Consider the following 17,470-nt stretch of genomic DNA (forward strand, 5'->3'; position numbering starts at 1 on the left):
TTAAGAGTTATCAAGGGCTAAGGAATGAAGGGGACAGGAGAGTTATTGTTTAACAGGCATAGAGTTTCAGTATGGGATGATAAAAATCTTCTGGAGATGGATGGTGTTGATGGTTGCACAACAAAGTGAATGTACTTAATGCCACTGAATTGTACACTTAAAATGGTTAAAATGGTCAACTCTGCTGTAAGTATTTCACCACAAAAAAACACCTTAAATAAAACATGTTAAACAAAACAAAACATAAAGTTACTTTTTAAATATGGAAAAGAAAAACAAATTGGAGAATTGAAAGAAAGCAGGCATCAGAAATCAGGGATTAATTGGTGAGCAGTACTGTACTGATAATTTCTATTTTTTTTTTTTTAAGATTTTATTTATTTATTTGAGAGAGAGAGAGAGATCACAAGAGGGGGTAGGGTTAGAGGGAGAAGCAGACTCCCCGCCGAGCAGGGAGCCCAATGTGGGACTCGATCCCGGGACTCCGGGATCATGACCTGAGCCGAAGGCAGTCGCTTAACCAACTAAGCCACCCAGGTGCCCTGTACTGATAATTTCTAAATAACCTTTTTAGTGCTGTGTGAATAGATAACATATGAAAGGTCTCTAGGAGAAAATACGGTGATAAATACATAGGGTAATAAAAATACAAAATATTTAGTGAACAATGACCTTTGGGCAACTCAACTCAAGAAACAATAAGAACTGTATTCCTTGCTAATTCAGATCTTCATAACAAAATCTTAGGATCAGTCTTACTTCTAATCTACAATGTTTAGAAAACTCACAGGGCAGATTTTCCAGTGCGGGGATCAATATAGGTGGTTGTTCTTCTATTGTGGTCCACAAAGTATGGAATTCCATCAACTGTGAATCTCATTTCCCAGCCTTCAGGTAAGGGCTTTTCATTTAATTGGCTACAAAACACAGGCATACAAATAAAAAATGTTGACCTGTTTGTTTCCCAAGTACACAAAACAAAAATTATCCATAAATGCAGCATCATTTAGATCATTTAGTCCAGTATTTCCCATTATTTACTAGACCTCTCTCTATAGATATTCTACAAGCATGTTAAACATATCAATAGGTTCATGGAACCACCATTCAGTTTCCACCTACCTGGCCTGTAATCCCCATCTAATGACCCACCTAAACAGCTTTTGGTAACCAAGTTCTGCCCATTCTGCCTTAGAAGCCTTCATATTCATCGCTTTTTCAATCCCCAAGAACATCCTTACCCTGGCATCATTCATCTCTCTTCTAAACTTTCATAATGGCCACCAAACTGGTTTTCCTGCCTCTAGTCTCACTCTGGTCCTATACTCATTTCATATTGCTGACAGAGTACTAAAACAGAGATCTGATCATGATTAGTTCTCTTCTTAAAGTGATATTCACTGTTCACACTACCAATGATAAGCCCTGAACTCTAAACAGCCAGCACTCACTCTGCCCTCAGCATTCCCTTTCAGGTTTAACTCTGCACTCTAACTCCAACTCCCTTCTGTGAACCCTGTGATTTCATAGTGTAGTGCTACTCACCATTTCCCTAAACAAGACATGATCTGTCATACCTCCAAGTGAAGCCTTTCCCCTTGTCCAGAAGATCTTAATTATTCCTCTGTTAAGGTAACTCAACTGTTCTTTCTGAAGTATTTCTAGCCACTTCCTTAATACCTATCTTTAGACTTTGGTTAATCCATCTTCAGTTTGTTAAGAATGTATATATAGTAAGACTATAAGAGGAATAAGTGAGACAATATATTGTCTCTCAACTTCAGTTTGTTAAGAATGTATATATAGTAAGACTATAAGAGGAATAAGTGAGACAATATAAGTAAAAAGCTTCACACATAGTAAGCCCTCAAGTTGTAACTATTAGTATTCCCCCTACTATATATTGGTCATTCTCTTTGAGTCTCTCAAAGTACTTCCTTCATACTGCCAGCACAGCATTTGTCAAGTTTTTCAGCTTGTGTATCTGGCACCAACTTCCCACCCTGCAAATACTACATGAGTTTTAAAATAGGAACTAGATTATAAGGCAATAGTGCATTTTTATTTGTTATAATATTAAAATAATTGGGCCATTAAGCATAAATATTAAAAACTACTTACTTGTGAACCTAAGAAATTTTTACATTTTAAAATATTCCACTAGAATGGGTAGAGAATTATTGAATACCTCCTTTGTAGTTTGTATCTGTGTGTTGTCATATTGGCAGCTACTCTTTTTAATTAGTTAAGTATAATAAGTGTTCCAAGTTTTTACCCATATTTGCCAGTTTGTTTTCCTCTATTCTACAGCTTCAAATTTTCTCACCTGGTGGGTTTAGTGAGAGAGAGAGAGAAAATGGTAATGTCCAAGTTCACATCAGAAAGGAAGAAAGGGAGGGGTTGGGGGCATTTAAGCTGACTGGTTTGAGAGAGCCACTATTGCTGACAGGATTGTCATTTTCCTTAAGTGTACCTCAGAACATAAAAAAAAAAAAAGTGAACTTCAGAAGAACAAAAGGCTGAGAACCATTGTCTAGAACAGTATTTTGTAAACTATGTCGAAAGGTTAAGAACATTTAGCTTTATTCACGGAGCTGAATAGAAATGTCAGATAAAATAGATTATCAAAAAATTTTTAAAAGGTAACACTTATTTGTTATATTTTCAAGATAAGCTCAGTAACAAACTGTTGTCTTGAAAACAAAACAAACTGGATAGAACTGGGTCATTTGTATTATTTAGTAACATGATTCTCACTTTAGCCCTGACACTTTAAAAGTCTAAGGAGGAACAAAAAATGGTGGCAAATTACAGAAAGGTGACATGGTCTATTCTGTCCTTCAAGACAGAATTTTACAGAGCAATTTAAAATGTTACCTTTGAAATTCTTCTTCATTTTTGGGAAACTGAATATATTTAAGTTAAATATTGTAACAACATAAAAAATGCTGTGATGGGGCGCCTGGGTGGCTCAGACGGTTAAGCGTCTGCCTTCGGCTCAGGTCATGATCCCAGGAGGTCATGATCCCAGGGTCCTGGGATCGAGCCCCGCCATCGGGCTCCTTGCTCAGCGGGGAGCCTGCTTCTCCCTCTCCCTCTGCCTGCCGCTCCCCCTGCTTGTACACTCTCTGTCAAAAATAAATAAAATCTTTAAAAAAAAAAAAAGTTGTGATATTAGTATCCAGAAACAGATTTTATTTATTTATTTTTAAAGATTTTATTTTATTTATTTGACAGAGACAGAGACAGCGAGAGCAGGAACACAAGCAGGGGGAGTGGGAGAGGGAGAAACAGCCTTCCCGCTGGGCAGGGAGCCTGATGTGGGACTCAATCCCAGGACCCTGGGATCATGACCTGAGCCGAAGGCAGACGCTTAACGACTGAGCCACCCAGAGCCCCAGAAACAGATTTTAAATTTAAAGCATATCATTAGAACAAAGGTTCTTAACTTTCAATCAAGGGATGTGTGAAGAATTAATCATACCAAAAGAGAGGTCTGGCCTCTGCCCTCTGCTACTGGGAGGTGATCTCTAGGCCTCTGGAATGTCCTGCATGTCAGGAGTATCTCTGTTTGCTTGGGAACTCTGAACACCAGTCAACAATGTGATTTATGATGGAGGCTTTGGGACATCTCACATCAATTCCAACTTCTGGAGTAACTAGAAACTGAAGATATTAGCTCAAACTCTGGGACAGGCCTAGAGGCTAAAGGTTAGCTATGCAGGCAGTACATGATGGAGCCCCAATAAAAACTCTGGATATAAGACTTAGGTGAGATTCCCTGGTTGGCAATACTCCACGTATACTATTCCACATCAATTCTGGGTATTTAGATCCTTCTCACATTCTGTCCTGTATCTCTTCCTTCTGTTGCTTGTAATTTGTATCCTTTCCCTATGATAAATGTAACCGAGTATAATAAGCTTCAGTGAATTCTATTCTCTCAAGTGAGTTATCAAACCTGAAAGTGGTTGTGGGAACCCCTAAATTCATACCCAGTTGGTCTGAAGAGCAATTCTGGGGATCTCCCAGTTTGTGGTTGATGTCTGAAGTGAGGGCATTCTTGTGGAGATTGCTCTCTGGCTTTATAGCTTGCCAACTTCCTTGCAGAATAGAACCCTCTGGTGGTCTGATAAATGTACAGGATTAGATTTCATTATGGGCTGAATTGTGTCCACCCACAAATTCCTATGTTAAAGTACTAACCATCAGTAACTCAGAATGTGACCTTATTTGGAAATAGGTCATTACAGACATAATTAGTTAAGATGAGATCATACTGGAGTACAGTGAGCCATTAATCCAATATGGCTGGTATCCTTATAAAAAGGGGAAGAAATTTGGACACTTGAGACATGCAGACCTGAAGAATGCTATGCAAAGACTGCAGTTATGCTGCCACAAACCAAACTACCAGAAGCTAGGAGAGGGGCTTGGAACAAATCCTTCTAGTGCCTTCCAAGGGAGCAAAGCCCTGCCTATACCTTCATTTTGGGCAGCTCTAGCAAACTAATACAAGTACTATTACATAATGCTACAAAGAAAAGCAAGTAGGGGTGCCTGGGTGGCTCAGTTGGTTAACGTCTGCCTTCAGCTCAGGTCCTGATCCTGGGGTCCTGGGATCAAGCCCCACACTGGGCTCCCTGCTCAGTGGGGAGCCTGCTTCTCCCTTTCCCTCTGCTGCTCCCCTTGCTTGTGCTCTCTCACTCTCTCTCTCAAAGAAGAAAGAAAGAAAGAAAAGAAAAGAAAAAAAGAAAGAAAGAAAGAAAGAAAAGAAAAGAAAAAAAGAAAGAAAGAAAGATAGAATATACAGTTACCAAACATTAAAAAGACAAACTTGTCTTTGAAATACAAACTTCCAGTTATGAAATAAATGTCACAGGGATGTAAGGTACAGCAAAGGGAATATAGTCAGTAATACTGTAATAACTTTGGTGACAGAGGGTCATTAGATTTATTGTGGTGATAATTTCATAATGTATATAAATGTCAAATCACTGTTGTATACCTGAAACTAATATAATATTGTATGTTAATTATACTTCAATAAAAAAGGAAAACTTGTAATAATAGTATGTGTCTATTAATATATTAACTAGCATGTTCTTGCAATATGTGTAAATAGTATTTTGAGATAACTGCAACAACTGCAAAATGCTATTAAAAACCTATGATTTCTATACTGGTGGGAAAGTCCTAGGCACTGCTAATTCTACTATGGTTGTAGCTTATGATCACAATGGAAGGAAACATTCAATTTCAGGTAAAGGTTAAAAAACTAAATCTGTATTTATTCCCCCTAAGTCACATATTTCCTGAATTTTCTCCAGTGATCCCAGGTTGCAAAACCCTGCTTTAGACTAATCTGGACTTACTAATAATAAATAGGAATATTTGAATACATAGTATATTGGTATAAACCAATGACTTTTTTCCCCTACTCTCAAGAAACCCACATCCATTATACGACAGTAATAGTGTAATTTTTTTCTCTTTCTAAAGGATATGGGTGAGTAATGTTTAAGGACTTTGGGGAAAGAACTTGTAACTTGATTTTTTCCATAACTGAGTCAGAAATATAGTACAATCTTTAAGAGATTATCTATATACTAGTAACTGAAAGTTTCTTACCCTTGACTTCTGGGGTCTTCCCATTGTGTAATACGAGTGTTGTGGTTGACAAAATATACTCTACCATTGCTGTCTGTTCTCTTCTCTTAAAGAAAAAACAAAAAGGCAAAGCATTACGGTTGGCATAGTCTTCTTCCACAAACTAAAATAAAATGTGCTGAATTTGCCCACTTCTCATTGCATTGATTTTATAGCTTTCAAATCACAACTTTAAAAGGTTTAATTTATTCTTTCACTTTTAATTCATATACCTGCTAGAGTTATTCAAATATCATTACATTCTAGAAGCTAAACAGATTTAATTCACAATGCCTGGCCCACAGGACTTTTTTGTTCAATCTAACCAAAGGCAGCAAGAATAATTAATGTTTTAACTTTTCATACATGACCTCATTTTATCCTTAACAGTCCCAGGAGTAGATGGTTTATCTTGAAGATAGGGAAACTTGGGACAGGTTAAGTGATCTGCCCAAAATCTCAGAATTGAGTAGCAGTGACAGGATGGAAAGTCAGGTCTCTATTCAGGCATTTTTTGCATACCGCATCACCTCCTTTCTTACAATATAATGGGGGAGGAGGGATACAACTTGTTTCTTTGTTATACGCTAGGCGTTACTCAACTACGGAAGACACGGTTTCAAAATATATCCTCTTCCTTAATACACTCAGTTCCCAAATCCTAAATATGTAGAATAACGTTCTACACAAAGGCTGGGCAAAGGGCTCAGTTCTTTAGTTTACTGCCTTTGAAACTGCTACTTCTTTCCCCCATCTACCTTTGCTTTAGGATTCTTCTTGTTTTCTTATTCCTGCTCTACAAAATTTCTCCTGTATTCCTCAGCTTTCTCAGTAAGGTTTAGAAGACATATGGATATCATTTTCTCTTTTAATAACAGAAAAGTCCTTGAAATTTTAATATTAAGTTCTGCTGTTTTGAACTACTGAATTCTCTATTCCATTACCAATTAATTCTTCATCAAGATAATTCCTGTACCTGAATTTTTTTAGATGTCTCCAAATGAGGTAAGTGAAGTAATGAAGAATATAGAATGGATTCCAACATTTTTAAAAGCATAGTTTCTAAAAATTAGCAATTTCAAACAAAATTTTAAGGTTAAATTCTAAGCTGATGAAGCCATTTTTTTATCCCTTTGATATCTTTTTTTTTTTTTTTTAAAGATTTTATTTATTTATTTGACAGAGAGAGACACAGCGAGAGAGGGAACACAAGCAGGGGGAGTGGGAGAGGGAGAGGCAGGTTTCCATGGAGCAGGGAGCCCGATGCGGGGCTTGATCCCAGGACCCTGGGATCATGACCTGAGCTGAAGGCAGACACTTAACGACTGAGCCACCCAGGTGCCCCTGATACCTATTTTTCAAATAACAATTATTTAGATCCTTTGGCTCTTTCTCTGAGCAAGCTATTGCAGGACAAGTCTTTAGCCAAATTATATAGTTTTGTCAAATTAGTATTTGGTGACTTTTAACTACATCTCCAGCACTAATTCCATGATTTCGAGTATAGTGGTAATATGGGAGGTTAGAAGGGATATACCGGTGAGTATCCTGAACCCCATCCTAACATCTCAGCTACTTATCTCACTTGAGCCTAAGATGGAAACAGAACCCCAAGTGTGCGTAATACACAGATAAATGGGATTCTGCATCTTGTGACACATTGTGAATATTAACACTGGCTTCACTGGTCATGGCATCTTGAGTGTGAAAAGTAACCAACTTTAAGTCTGTCTCTAAGGCAAAAAGAAGCATCCACAGTGCTACAGCTGGCTACATAATAATGTTAGTTAATATTCTTGGCAGTCACATAAATATAAAATTTTAAAATATATTTGTATCCAAATAATTTTTAAAGTAATTTTTATAATCTAAAAATAATACCCTAAGTGCATATCTGCCACGTAAGTTCAGACTTCAGGGCCAGAGATTTTCTCTTCAAAAATTAACATGAAGCAGGATAAATTCAATAGAAAACTTCTTTTCTATATATGTTCTAAGTATATACTGCTGATATCAGCATTTCTTGGAAGAAGCTGTGAAAAACAAAATTTCAAAAGGTGGATGCACTTGCAACTGAAGGCTCATCTGCTTTTAATGAGAGGAAGTACTGTGGCTTTAGAGCTGATTTTACTTTGTTGAAAAAAGTCACATGATAAACAATACTGAGATTACTGAATAGCAAAGTGAATGCAGATTAGAGCCCTTCCTGACTTGATGAATAAAACAGTAAAAAAACAGAAGCTTCTTGCCGTTCTATGTATTCACAGCAACTCTCAAAAGGAGAAAATATCTTTATACTTGATGGGTAAAACCAGCTATATAAAGTCCTATTAGACTACACTGTTGAACCAAAACCATTCTTTTTCTCCAGCCTCTTTAGTTTGCATGTATTAAAAATTCTTCATTGTCAGCTTGTGAGGTGGTAATGTCTGGTCCTAGCACATGAAGTCTGAAAGGGATGAGGAAGCTGGATTTAAAATACGTATCATGGAGGCACATGGGTGGCTAGGTTGGTTAAGCATCTGACTCTTGATCTCAGCTCAGGTCTTGATCTCAGCGTCTGAGTTCAAGCCCCACGCTGGGCGTGGAACCTATTTAAAAATAAATAAATAAATAAATAACGTGTCACAAAAATAATGCTGTCTATTTCAGAATGTAAACATAGGCTGTAAACTGGGGTTTTAGTTTCTGGGTCAATCCTGAAGATATGTCAGGTAGGGTTTCATCTGTTACAGTACCAGTGTTGTCACTGATTGCACAAATAAGGCATGTGCCCCAAAGGCAGAGAATCATAAAGCAGTGTTCAATCTAAGTAACAGGGTGATCATGAACTCATCTAGGAAGGGGGGTACACCTCAACTTCAGAAGTGTGAAACCTAAAAATAAGCAGAATGTAAAATAAGCAAGGCAAAATTCTGATAACCTGGGTAAGCTGGGATTGGGTCTTTAGAGACAATATTTTAGGGAAGTGTTGCTGGCTAAAGTTAGGAAAAAGAGCAAGATCCTAATGATGACCAAAATATTTTTAAACTTTAAAAGAGTAAAATAATTCTGAATTCCAATAAAAGTTAACTATTAAGACAGTCAACTTAGAACTTCTAGGAAATTTAATACCTATTTGGCACTCTGAATTAAACTAACACATCCAAAAACTTCCCACATATTCACTCAAGCAAGAGCAGGCTATCATCCATAAATATCTGATTTTTAAAATGACAAATGCAATGAAAAAAATCATGTGACTTACCCCATCCAGGTGGCAGGGGACCAAGGGGATCAAATTCTTTATTTTGTGATGTAGTAAACAAATCTTGATTCTAAAAAGAATAACAACAGCAACAACAAAAAGGTGAATTAATGAACAACCTAACTAAATAACCTGAAAGCAAGGTTACGAGTTCTGGTAGGTCTTCCTCGGTCATGTGCAATGTAACACAGAGTTCACATCTTAGAGATGTGTCACACAGTCAACAGATATATGCCAATACACTCTGGAGAAAGAAAAAAAAAATCTTTGTAAACATTAATGCTTGAAATTATTTGAAATTCAAATATTACAAATATATAATCCTCACCCTCAAATGATCGTTTTCTTCTTCAGCTATAACTCAGTAAATTAGAGAAATATATAAATCCCCAAAGAGTTATTTATAAACAACAGTACCCAGAGTCATCGGATGGCTGAGACTAACCTTGTATTTCTAACTCAAAAAGAAAGAATCATATACAAAACATGGGGTATATACAAACATTGTGGAAACAGAGTTGCAGGAGCAGGAAGAACAGGCTGTCAGATGAGTGAAAGGAAAGAATTCCAGTTGGAAAGAGTTGATAAATCTAGATCTGTAAAGAAGACTTCTTAAACTTCTGGTTTCAAATGACCACACTGGTAGAGACAGAAGTCTGGCTAGATAAAAGGAAACCATTTGGAAAAATGAGTCAACCATTAAAATAAGAGAAGCAGAAGTCATAGTGACTATGTAGGGTTAATGGGTATGTTTTGGTTTAAATGTATAATAAAGTGGAGATAACATGGTCTCTCAGGAAGATTTGGTTAAACCCTTTCTCCTTCAGTAAGATAAAATGAGTAAATAATAGATTCTAACTGCCCTTTTTTTTTTTTTTTTTTTAAAGATTTTATTTATTTGACAGAGACACACAGCGAGAGAGGGAACACAAGCAGGGGGAGTGGGAGAGGGAGAAGCAGGCCTCCTGCTGAGCAGGGAGCCCGATGCGGGGCTCGATCCCAGGACTCTGGGATCATGACCTGAGCCGAAGGCAGACGCTTAACAACTGAGCCACCCAGGTGCCCCCTAAACTGCTTTTTAAACAAAAATTATTAATGGAAAAAATATATGAGTAAAATAAGGAGAGTGACCCCTATATACCTAGCACCAAGATTCAACAATTATCAAGACTGCCAAATTTTCTCTTCCCTCTTCTTTGCCGAGTCATTGAGTCATTTCACCCCTCTGTATTTGAGCAGGTCTTTCTAAAATTTGTGGACATCTTCTCACATAACCACAATATTGTTAATCACATCTACCAAAGAATCTATGTTAATTTTATCATCTAATAACCGGTCACTAATTACATGCATTTGATTATTTGTTCAAGTCAAAATTCAAACAAAGTCCTCACATTACATTTGGTTGAGTCTCTTAAGTCTCTATCTATAGCAGTTCCCCCTATTGTTTCTGGGGTTTTTTGCCCATGTTATTGACTTATTACAGAAACTGGGTAACTGACTGAAAGTTTTAAAGCATATGACAGATATTCTATTTCTGATTAAACAGCTCTTGGAAGATAGACCTATCAAGAACCGGCCTTGCTCCTCCTGATAGACACAATTATGAAAAGCAGTGAGAGCAGAGAGACCAGGGAGAAACACTATAAAAGGTCTGAATACTGGTTATGGAACAGGTCTAAAAAGTCTGGCATATGACAAACTATTATGATAATTTTCTAAGACCCAAGCCTATCCCAAGTCTAAGACCCAAGGCTCTTCCCTAGTTAAATAAACTGGGGACATGTACATTGAAGCCATGGGTGGGAAAGAGCCATTACACAGTGTTCCAACATCAACCATTTCCATTCTGAGGTTAAAAATGCTAGGTTGTAGGGATGCTTGGCTGGCTCAGTCAGTAGAGCATGTGACTCTTGATCTTTTAGGATTGTGAGTTCAAGCCCCATGTTGGGTGTGGAGCCTACTTAAGAAAAAAAATAAAAGTTAGGTGTATGAGAGTCTACCAGGGGAACAAAGGCCACTTTATAAAACAATATGCCAACACCCCACCACTTTTTAAGCAGCTGATAGTAAGAATGTTTAATTCATTCAATGCAGTTAATATTGCTGGCTGTGTTAAAGGTAGCTAAAATAGACTGTTTAAGTTATGATTTAAAACTATTCTATAACAAGAGCAAAGTGGAAGAATTAAAAAAAAAAATGGTCAGATAATTTTGGATAAGAGTAAAAAAAAAGAACATGGACAATGAGATAAAAAGCTGCAATTCAAGAAAAGTTCCAAAGACTCTGAGTATCAAATTGGTGAAGTTTACAATGAAGCAATATATACTGTTGGTGCCCTGGAAATATATGCTAGATCAGTCTTTTAAAAGAATGTTTTAAAAGATGATCTACTGTAAAAGTAAGATAAAGAGCACATTTACAATGTGGATATGAGGGAAAGAAAAAATGAAAACTAACATTTCTATCCATCTAATATGTGCCAAACATATTAGGAACTTTATTTTACAGAATCCTCAAAAAAATTCCTGAGGAAATTTAATTATACTTTTTACAGATAAAGTAAATGAGTCTTGATGAGGTTAAGTAACTTTCTCAAAGTCATATACAGAAAGTAACTGTATCACCAGGATTCAAACCCAGATGTGTCTGACTCCAAAGCCCATGTTCTTTCCAATGGACACCCATGTGGAAAATAGCTTTAAAGAAGGCAGGCAAGCTAGGCATTCAAACCTAGAAGAAATTTGGCCAGGTATACCAAAGCTGATTATAATTTAAAAGAAAGGAAGATGTTAAACAGCATAGAAAAAAAAAATGAGTAGGGTAAGACAGACAAGAGACAAATTAATTTCACTTCTAAAACCATTGGGAAGAAATATAATGACAGCTGCCTATAGAAGGTGGCAGGAGAAATCGTTATATGCAAGAATCTTAGTCATAACTAGGTAGTGAAGGGAAGGCTGGTAATAAAGATGATTTTTTTTAAAATTTTAAATCAATGAATGAAAACTATTATGGTCATGAGATCCAAGAAATAGACAGGAATATGGAGAAAAGGGGGGAAAATAATGCTCAGAGAGGACAGTAATTTAATCCGATGTATTCTAACAGAGAGGATACCAAAGGTGGTAGAGGGGAAGAGATGAAAATGGAGGTCAGCTTCTCTTGAACTCTTGGAGAGTTGATTTTCTTTGGTCTAAGTTCTTTTTTTTTAGGATTTTATTTATTTATTTGACAGAGACAGAGCGAGAGTGAGAGCACAAACGGGGGAACAGCAGAGGGAGAGGGAGAAGCAGGCTCCCCGCTGAGCAGGAAACGTGATGAGGGACTCGATCCCAGGACCCTGCGATCATCACCTGAGCCGAAGGCAGACGCTTAACTGACTGAGCCACCCAGGCATCCTTTTGGTTTAAGTTCTAAATATTACTCAAATGAATCCCTTTTGTTTGGCCCATAGAATCATATTTCTCCAAGGACTATATTCCTTTCCTCAGAGAAAAGATCTATAATACTTTATGATTTGAGAGACTATAAAATTCCTAGCACCAAAGACTGCGTTAACAAAACATTAATGTATTTTGGTTAACTTATAGCTATTATTGCAATATTACTCTAAAGAAAAATATGTACAAACTTAAACCATTTCCAGAAAGGAAATGCATACCAAAGATAATATAGTTTTGAAGCTAGAATAATATATTTAGCATATTCATATAAGGAATCAAATTCCTTTAGTCTCCCAGGGCACCAATTAATTAGGTAAACTGTACTTTCATATGTTACAAAGTGATTCAATTCTGTCATTAGTTCTATATAACCACTTAATAGTCAGATGCTCTTAGAGCCAAACCTTCAAATATTCTGCCAAGCTAGGGAGTATTAAATTTAGAACTGTTTTAATTCTCTTCAAACCACTTGGGTTTATTTTTACTATCCTTTTGCCCATGAATTTTAAGTTGTCCTAACTTCTTTTTTATTTTTGACATTAACAAAGCAAAGGAGGTTGAACTTTAGAAGTTTTCAAAGAGGTAAGAATAGATCACATGCACAAGAATACTCAAGACAAGGTCTAAACATAATATCTATCAACAGCAACAACTTGGTGCCCTCTTACTTGTCTTTTATTACTTAACATTTCACATGCAAAAAAAGGTTAAAAACAAATACTTATTAAGTTTATAGTGTAACAGGCTACTTACCCCATAAATAAATCTCTGGTTAAACTGCTGCATTGCTCCTTGCAGCTGACTACGTTGGAGCTGCCACTGTTCATAGTTCCGGACAGATTCCAACGTTGGCCTCTGCCACGTTGTTGTTCTTGTGAAATGGTCAACATAGTAAATACGTCCCATGTTGTCAACCCGCCGTTCCCAGCTAAATCAGGACAAAAACAACCTAATTCAATAATTACTTGTCATCTAGATATGAACTAAACAGAACTTCATCATGGCCCTGGTGCAGGTTTGGTAAGATTTTACCTTAAAGTACTTTTGATTTACCTGAACTCTTTTATTTTATATATTTTTAAACGGTCCCTAAGTGAACACAAAAGAAATGTTTTTAGAAATTTTTCCTTAAAAGTTAAGATATATCAGGTTTTAAAAATACAGTGTATATTTAGTGAGTAAGTCTCAAATAGTAATTAAGAAAAAAGTTCTCATTTTCTTTCCAACGTTCTTTTGACTGTTGAAATCCTAATAGGGAGGGACACAATTGTATATACAGCTTTTCAGAAATATCAAAAAGCACTTTTCCCGCAGAATTATAACTGATCATTTCAAATGGGTGCATAAACTTTTTTTTAAATTTATTTCAGAGAGAGAGAAAGTGCGCAGGAGGTGGAGGAGAGGGAGAGAGAGAATTCCCCACTGAGCGTGGAGCCTGACATGGGGCTTGATCTCACAGCCCTGAGAACATGACCTGAGCTGAAATCAAGAGTTGGCTGCTTAACTGACTGAGCCACCCAGGCGCCCCTCAAATGGGTGCATAATATTAAGTAAACATTAATACAATAACTTGTTGATTTCTACTTTGTTTATGGTTATTTCCAATATTCTCGTTTTATAAATAGTAAAATAATAAATACCTTTAATACATCAATTTTTTTCTTCCTTTGCATTACTTCTTTAGGATAAATTTCCTGGAGAGGATTACTAAGGGTATGTGCATTACTATAGTTAGATATACTTTCTGTAAGAGTTGCAACTAATTTATACTACCACTAGCAATATTATGTGGTAAAGTTCCTCTACAATCTCACCAATACTGGATACTATCTGCTAATTTAATAAGTAAAACAGTATCTTTTAGGTGTGTATTTGAGATCATAGCAAGATTAAATATTTCCCTATGTTTGCTACTGAATTCCCTTGAATAAAAATATTTTCTTCCATTTTCTATAATGTAAATGTTTAACATCATGCATTAATATATCCTTTAATTCCCTAACTATTCTGCAGTGACTTCACTATTATAAAGTTTTTTTATATAATAGGGACTTTATCTTCATATATTATGATGGGCTTTAATAATTCTTATTCAGTTAAATAATTACTCTTGAAGAAACTAATTCTAAAACCTTGTGGTTTTAGCCAGGTAAAATACAGAAAGGAAAACATGGAAATAGCAAGACCTATGAAATCTTTAAGTCAGAAATGAATAAAAATAAATCATTCACCATGCTCAATCAATTCTCTCTCTTCTTTCTAATTTGCACCTACCACAACACAAAGTGGATACTTTATGGAAACTTCAGAAAAGACTGAAAGGAAGAGGAAAACTAGGGATATAGGGAAGATTTTGTACAGATATAATATTCTATAGTTCTGAATACTTTTTTCTTCTTTAATTCAGATACTTACCCAGGAGGTAGAGGTTCTGGTCTATCCCAGGTTGTTCTTTTTTCAATATGATCTACATAGTAAACTCGTCCATGCTGGTCCACTCTCTGCTCCCAACTTAAACACAAAATTTAAAAGGCACTTATCTTTGCTATTTTCTCTTATATGACCATATTACAGAACTGAGGCAAATAAGCATGTCAATATAAAAAGAAGATACCAAAAGAATTTAGGAATAAAGTCAAGAAATGTTATCCTGAGGATGACAGAGTGGGTAAGACTTCTTCTGCAGCAGTATCTGCTCAAGAGATGCCTTGTATTTGTAAAGAGGTTTGAGGTATATGCACTCAGGAAACAAAGTCTACCTCAATCTGATCGTGGTATATGAAAGACTTGGTGAAAAAAAAATGCTGTAATTAATGTTTTGAAATCTGAAGAAAGACTGAGCTGCTAACTGAAAGGCAAAACACAATGTGTTCTAGAAGAACTGAAATCAAAGACTAAGATTTTATCAGATGTGTCTCTGCACAGTCTAACAGACAAAATCAATCTGGGTATTCTAGTCTCCTTGATAGGTTAATCCCCAAAGAGAAGAAGACAGGAATAAACCATCACAGCTTAGAAGTACCAATCACTTTGGAGAGCACAAGTTTCTGTTTGCTAATCCCTTGCACAAATAATTTTCTAATTTGGCTTCTCGTGTAGGTTTCGCAAAAGGAAAATGGCCCAACTACCCACAGTAATATCTGTTTAGCAATTAAAATTTTCATCATAAGGGTTTATTAATTTATCAAGCAATTAATTTTAATTAGATTCCAAGTCCTGGATTAATTGAATGCCACAATGTATATAAGTATGTAAACTATTAGAGCATTAAATTTTTAAAATAATTAGAAGAGATTAAAATGGGATTATGAGTACTAATTTTCTCAGTTTTTTAAAATTATTACCACTTTGCTATAATGACTTTATGATGGGAAAATTTTATTTTAAAAAGTGTTTTTTCCCCCTTCAAAGAGAGAGCAATCTGAATTAGGTGACTATTTTATATTACATGGCATTGGTTAACCTACTATGGTTCAGAGTCCTTCAATTAAAAACAAACAAAAAAACCCCACAAAAAAACAAAAACCTTTGCCCTGGAAATGAGGAGGGGGTGGATTTCTAATGTGGTGAGTTTTTTTGGTTCAGTTTGACTCTAGGCACAGCACCCCCAAAATCAGTTACCACTGCTTGAAGATGGTTTTTTAAAGAATGGAGTTCAGTATTATTTTCCTTATTGGTAAGTATATGCAAAAGCCGAAAGCAAACAAATAGTAACCAAAAACAGTTACTTACCCAGGTGGTAGGGGAGCCTGAGGTACAGAATTTAATGGCCTAGGGCCTGAGCCTCCAGATATAGTCAGAGGAATTATTAATCCAGATGTTGCTCCTTCAGATGTATTTGAATTTATATTTGTTGGTGGCAGAGAGCCTGTACTGGATCCATCACTTTCAGAAGTGGCAGATGGTGAACCATTAACAGATGCTATAAAAGATTTGTGGGAAACAACAATCTTTTATTTTCAGATAAGTTCAGGATAGAATTTTAACTTTAAAAAATAAAAAGGTAGGGGCGCCTGGGTGGCTCAGTCGTTAAGCATCTGCCTTCGGCTCAGGTCATGATCCCAGGGTTCTGGGTTCGAGCCCCGCACTGGGCTCCCTGCTCAGCAGGAAGCCTGCTTCTCCCTCTCCCGCTACCCCTGCTTGTGCTCCCTCTCTCGCTGTGTCGCTCTCTGTCAATAAATAAAATCTTTAAAAAAAATAAAAAAATAAAAATAAAAAGGTAGATGACAAACAAATTTTAAGATGGATATGCAGGTGAAAATTACTTAAACTTTTTAAATAATTTTTTAGGTTCCATCTACCCTATGTCTCTTTATTAATTATGAAGCACATACAAATTCTGATTTCCTGATACAAGAAATAAAAACTATTTAAAAAATAAGGAAAGCACTGATATCCTTTGGTATTATAAGTTCATTTTGTAATTTTCCAGATCCTTAAAATTGTCTTTTCTATGAAACCCTGAAGATCAAAGACCAATTTTTGATGTTAGTTAAAATACAGAAGATCTGACTGTTAAGCAACTACATTCTTATAAACAGTTATAAAGTACATATTACATTTTCAAGAAAGACTTGACAAAACAATTCCTCAGGGAAGTCACCAATATTTTGATAAAGTAGTATATAATCTTAAAGGCTAGGAATATATTATTAACACATTTTCTACCAAAAAAGGGGGGAAGATGTATAATTAAAAACAAAGTCGTTTACTAAAATGATTTGTAGACAACTAATTTACTTTTCCAATAATATCTGGTTTAATTAATTCATATTGCCTGTCTACATACAGAAGGAAAAGTGAAAGATTAAATATTCTATTCTGGGTAATCGGGAAAAATGGATATTCTATCTACAGAGATTTATATTTTTACTACATGAAATATGTTCATTTGTTGTATAATTTTTGCTTCAAAATGTGAGTATCATTTAGCATTGTTGGGTTACTTGCCATTTCTAATTGTCTTTTAAAGGATATAATGATAATAAGCAAGCAGATCCTTGACAGTATGACATGCTTATGTCCACACTATTACAAACCCTGCCGAAAAGTTGCAATCTTATCTATACTGCCTATACTTTTAATAATGCACTTATGGTTCTCTTTTTTTTTTTTTCTCACTCTCAAT

At 35.9% G+C, this 17,470-nt stretch overlaps 1 protein-coding gene across 3 annotated transcripts in view; it reads right to left on the minus strand.

The window, feature by feature from the left end:
- ITCH (itchy E3 ubiquitin protein ligase) overlaps positions 1-17,470 on the minus strand; it is a 117,604-nt gene that overhangs the window by 26,986 nt on the left and 73,148 nt on the right. For all 3 annotated transcript variants that reach the window (XM_032420023.1, XM_032420021.1, XM_032420022.1), the window contains 6 exons: positions 16,075-16,264; positions 14,758-14,853; positions 13,096-13,270; positions 8,897-8,966; positions 5,632-5,716; positions 789-917 (listed from right to left, as the gene is read on the minus strand). In XM_032420023.1, coding sequence (XP_032275914.1) covers positions 789-917; positions 5,632-5,716; positions 8,897-8,966; positions 13,096-13,270; positions 14,758-14,853; positions 16,075-16,264 — 745 coding nt within the window. The remainder of the gene's footprint in view (positions 1-788; positions 918-5,631; positions 5,717-8,896; positions 8,967-13,095; positions 13,271-14,757; positions 14,854-16,074; positions 16,265-17,470) is intronic.

This window comes from Phoca vitulina, unplaced genomic scaffold (genome assembly GCF_004348235.1).
Source record: "Phoca vitulina isolate PV1807 unplaced genomic scaffold, GSC_HSeal_1.0 scaffold22, whole genome shotgun sequence".
In the NCBI taxonomy this organism is placed as follows: domain Eukaryota; kingdom Metazoa; phylum Chordata; class Mammalia; order Carnivora; family Phocidae; genus Phoca; species Phoca vitulina.